General features: G+C 37.4%; 1 protein-coding gene across 1 annotated transcript in view; it reads left to right on the forward strand.

Annotated features, from left to right (window-relative positions):
- Positions 1-5,000, forward strand: part of LOC144971804 (putative inorganic phosphate cotransporter) — a 33,755-nt gene that overhangs the window by 1,392 nt on the left and 27,363 nt on the right. Inside the window, exons 2-4 of the mRNA XM_078912881.1 lie at positions 944-1,182; positions 2,766-2,769; positions 3,694-3,796. Of these exons, the coding sequence (XP_078769007.1) occupies positions 944-1,182; positions 2,766-2,769; positions 3,694-3,796 (346 nt within the window). The remainder of the gene's footprint in view (positions 1-943; positions 1,183-2,765; positions 2,770-3,693; positions 3,797-5,000) is intronic.

Genomic DNA, 5,000 nt, shown 5'->3' on the forward strand with positions numbered 1-5,000 from the left:
TTTTAAATTGTCAAAACCAAATACTTCATATTTTGGTCTGTGGGACGATGGAATGTGTAAATCATTTCAAAGACAATTGCTTTGGACATTTGCCTTTTATATATCATGATAAACGGCTACTCATTATTGGTTTTTTCCACTTTACAACAGCCACCCAAAAACAATTTAGGTTTTCAGACCTGCAAATAATTTCACGTTGGTGTATCTCAAATCTTACAAACACAAGCTTATCGTCTAATTTTAAGCATCGGGTCCATCCTGACATAATACCGTTTTGGGATCACTGGTCATGTATGATTTATTTGTTGTTGGATGATTAGTTTTCTTTCTTTGATTTTTTTTTTATTATTGTCATTCTCAAGTAATTGTCCGGCTATATGGTCTTATGATATAACACTCGCATAGGAAGGTCCAGGGTTTGAGTCTCACTCTGAGAGGGGCATTGTTGAATCGTTGGTTTACTCATATTTTCTCAACGTACTCAGGTTTCAAATGAGTACCTGACCGTTAACAGCGTTGTCTCTGTCGTAAAATAGCATTGTCGCCTATCGTCTCGTCCTACTTCTTTAAGTGTTGATGTTGACTAGGGATCCCTTGAGTTAAGTGGATATTGCACTTTATATATTCTCTGGTTAATAATAATAAATTCCCTTTATTCATCCCAATTGTGAAATTCGTTTTTAGGGTCTATTCCGAGGGAAGACAGGAATAACCTAGGCATCAGCCGCAGTGCAGCGCGCAAACTGAGCATGAGCGAGGTGACTTGCTCAAGGCCACGTAGCGCAGCGAGTATTCTAACACGGTACCTTTCGGGTACGAATCAAAGACTGTACCGCTGAGCCACGCTGCATCCGGCAGCTTTTAGAGATTTATTCGTTTCATAGATCTGCGAGCCATTTCATCCCTGTCTTGTCACAGTGTTTTATTCTTCTATTCCAAACAGTGCCCTTGTGCGGATCTTTCCGACTCGTTGTGGCGATAATCGGTACTTTGATCATGACTTTATCTGTTGCCAGTCAGGCTAGCATGACTTCAGCCATGGTATGTATGTTAACTGATAACAAAAGTGCGGACGAAATCAAACAATTCCACCAGGACAACGATGAAGATTGCGACAACAACCTTACACACCCGAGCCACATTGCAAACGACAGCCCTGTTTCAAGAAAAAGGTCTGATAAGGTAGATTATTTTAATTACCTCAATAGGATTCAATAGTCGTAACGTCACTTTCTTCCTAATGACGCATGGTAGCTTAGTAACACTGGCTCTAAACTATCGGAACAATGGCGGACGCCCGTATGAAATATTTCTCCGGCGAGCATAAAAACGTTTCCAGAGGAAAAAAAAACACATACATTTGATCATGTTTTGACTTTTACACATTCTGATCAAAAGACATATGAAAAGGGAATGAAAAGTTCTAGCCAGCATGAAGAATAAAAAGTAATAATTTTCTTTGTTTAGAACCAAGATGGCCGCCGTTGCCGGGCTGCGTGACATCAGACTACTGAATCCAATTGGTACCAAACGTTTCAAAGCGATATTATATCGGACTGGACTAGGTGCTAAAATATGAGATTTTGGCTACACATATGAAACTTGAGTTATTTTATTTTCGCTATGGCAGAGAATAAATACAATTTCTTGCAATCGAAAAAAGAGAAAGATCATATATTTTTTCAGTTTCATTTTAACTTCACATCCCTATCGGTCCCCACTAATCCCGACACAATAATCTTTTCAGTTTTGCTTTTTTAAAGTAGTCATTCATAGCCACGCAGTAGGCTCATGGAGCCAGAGTTTATCCCGGCTTCTATAGCGCGAAACGGACAATAACTATTATTTGTTTCCCTTTGGATACAACGCCAGTCTAACGCAACGTGCGTTCTGCTAGATCTAACAAACCAGGTACCCAATCATTGCAGGTTGGTCAGAAAAAAATTTCGACTACACCCAGGATCGGTCCCTTTGCTTGTGAAACGAGTGCTTTACTAAGCTATCGGGAGCCCCTACCAATAATATGAAACTTAATTTCTATTCGCCGTGACCCAGAATAAATACAATTTCTTACATTGCAAGATAATAAATAAAATCCATGAAAGATCATTTTTCTTATCAATTCATTCGAAATTCACTTTACGAGGCCACATTATTGACCTTATCGATCATTTTCAAACGTTTTACCAAATAGTTATACCGACTCAACACACAAATTGAATTTTTAAACTCAAATTAAGAAGCATAAGTGCATGCGTTACATTTTATCGAGAAATATGATATTAAACGAATCTAAATTTTTTAATTGTTGTTTGCATCGTATCGAATATGACGATCTTATACAGTTGGTAAAGTGATGGTGGTGTTGAAGTTTATGCTTAACTTGCAACGTTTGAATTAGTATAACTGCCTTCATTGAGTCCATCACAATATCGATGGTCTGTGGATCAAACCTCTAAAATCTACATACGAGCCTTGCGCACCGTTTTATTTAATTTTGGGCGGATCATTCCTCTTATGTCATCGACTCCCGAGGTTTGATCCGCAGACCATCGACATGTTTTATTCTAACTGTATGACGGCGGCTCTATAATATTTGTCGTAAATTACCATATCTACCTCAATTAATCTGTGGACTTTGTTAATTTTTTTCACCAAGAGAGCAATAACAGCGATAAGACTCCAAGAGGGAACCCGATGACGTTATCATAGAATACACTCTGCTATTCTATCACACTTTGAAAAAACACGTCTTAAAAATATAGGCCGGTAAACTCGTTTTTCAAATATCGATCAATTAAAATGGCCCTCGTCTTGTCAAAAACTGTCAAACCTGGGACTTCAGTAAGTCCCTGGTTTGAGAACAAGAAACAATATTGTAGAAGTTGAAGAAAATTATATTTGAATTTTTTATTAACAGCTCCATTTATTTTATTTTTTTTAAAGAACACTAGGTATTATTTATCTATTCAGCTTCTTTTCTGTACCTTTTGAGATTTCCACCATCAAAATAGATTTGTTTTAGTCATCACCTCAATCTTCACTGACACTAGCTTTTGCACAACTGTACATTACAAACAGGCTATATTTTGACATCTGCCTAACAATGCATACCCAAGTGAGCAATACTCTTCAAATTACGTATATGCATATTGAGAACTCAAGAGGAATGAGAAAGGTAATACCAATCATGGAAATAAAGAAAAAGGGAGTAAATCTGACTCATGAATGAACAACACAAAACAAACGACGTTTCAGCCCTTGGCCTTTTTCAAGTAAACACAGAATACATATATATTTATATTAGATTGTCATAATAATATAGGCGAAAAATTTTTAATCTCTCTCTCTCTCTCTCTCTCTCTCTCTCTCTCTCTCTCTCTCTCTCTCTCTCTTCCATTTCACACACACACACACACCCACACACACACACACACCCACACACATTTACAACTTTTCGCCTATACAATTATGACAATCTAATATAAATATATATGTATTCTGTGTTTACTTGAAAAAGGCCAAGGACCGAAACGTCCTTTGTTTTGTGTTGTTCATTCATGAGTCAGATCTACTCACTTTATCTTTATTTCCATTTTATAATAAAAATAATAAAAATTCGACAATTGACTTTTTATTATTAATATTATTTATTTCTTCGCCCTTCACGCAGCAGTATTTGCATTATTTCAGGATTGGACATTGAGTGGGACTCTCAGACCCAGGGCTGGATAATATCCTCTTTCTTCATCGGATACTGTCTCGTGCAACTCCCAGCAGGAGTCCTGGTTACGAAGTGAGTAATTTCAAACAAGAGGTAGAAAAGTAATTAAACTGATTTGAACACTTATTTAGTATGTTATTCCAGTCTTCCCTTGGATTAGACCCGAGAGACAAAGTTCCCTACTATGGGCTGAATAAAGGGAATTTTATTTTTTATTTTTTATTTTAGAAAAAGGTGCTAAGCCGTGCTTAAATCGTGCTCAACCGTGGGCTTCGACTTAGTAACACAGCAAGAACAGATACCAGTCATTATTGTAAAGAAGGAACGAAATTGACGTCACTCAACTCTTTGTTATTGTTTTCAGCCCGCCATTTTTATCGCAGTACTCACTAAATTGTAGTAATCAGACTATTAACTTTTAAGGTTACACCCTGTTGGTGAGTTAAATCCGGCTGGCGGGTGTTTCGAGTACTTTGCCTATACGCACAGCATCAATCAAAAATACTTAAGTGACAATAAATAAGGGAGAAGCATTGATAGACTAAACTTGAGCTTTTATATAGCGCAATATCCACTAAACGTGCTCAAAGCGCTTTATGACCAACAGCAACACGTAACATGTAGAACGAGACATGACGCCTGTTAGGCGATATAAATTTTTTTTTCGGACAGAGACATTGCTGTTTACGGCCAGGTACTCATTTTACACCTGAGTACGGTGAGAGAATGTGAGTAAAGAGACTTTTCCAAGGACTGAACTATGCGCCGAGCGAGGCTCGAACCCAGCCAGGACCTTCCCATCCGAAAGCGAGTGTCATACCACAAGACCGATGTATGAAAAAATCATCGTGCCTCGTCTGGAGATCGGTCATCATGACGCCCGGTGACCTGCCAAATTATGTTAGTAAAAGTGAACCCTTATGAAGAATAATGTAAGCAGTATATCGTCGGAACTGTCAGGTCAATAAACTCGGTGGTGTAAAGGCAATGCACATCTATTTTTAGATTCCTATTTTAAAATACTGACAAGTGGCATTCATGACTTACTTCACATGTATATCATTATCATTGCTTTTAATGGATTTTTAATTTTTGCACAAACCTCCACACATGAATAAATCCCTTTGAATCGTATTAAAATTCAATTTTTAGGTTTAATTGATGGTACGATGAGTGCACTCATTTCGAAAACAATTAAGTATTTGTGGAATTACTGTTAACAATGGCCCTATCTATATTACATTTGCGGTACACCAATTAGAAAATTAAAGTTGCA

This window comes from Berghia stephanieae, chromosome 4, assembly GCF_034508935.2.
Source record: "Berghia stephanieae isolate SIO BIC M18660-M18661 chromosome 4, UCSD_Bste_1.3, whole genome shotgun sequence".
Lineage (NCBI taxonomy): Eukaryota > Metazoa > Mollusca > Gastropoda > Nudibranchia > Aeolidiidae > Berghia > Berghia stephanieae.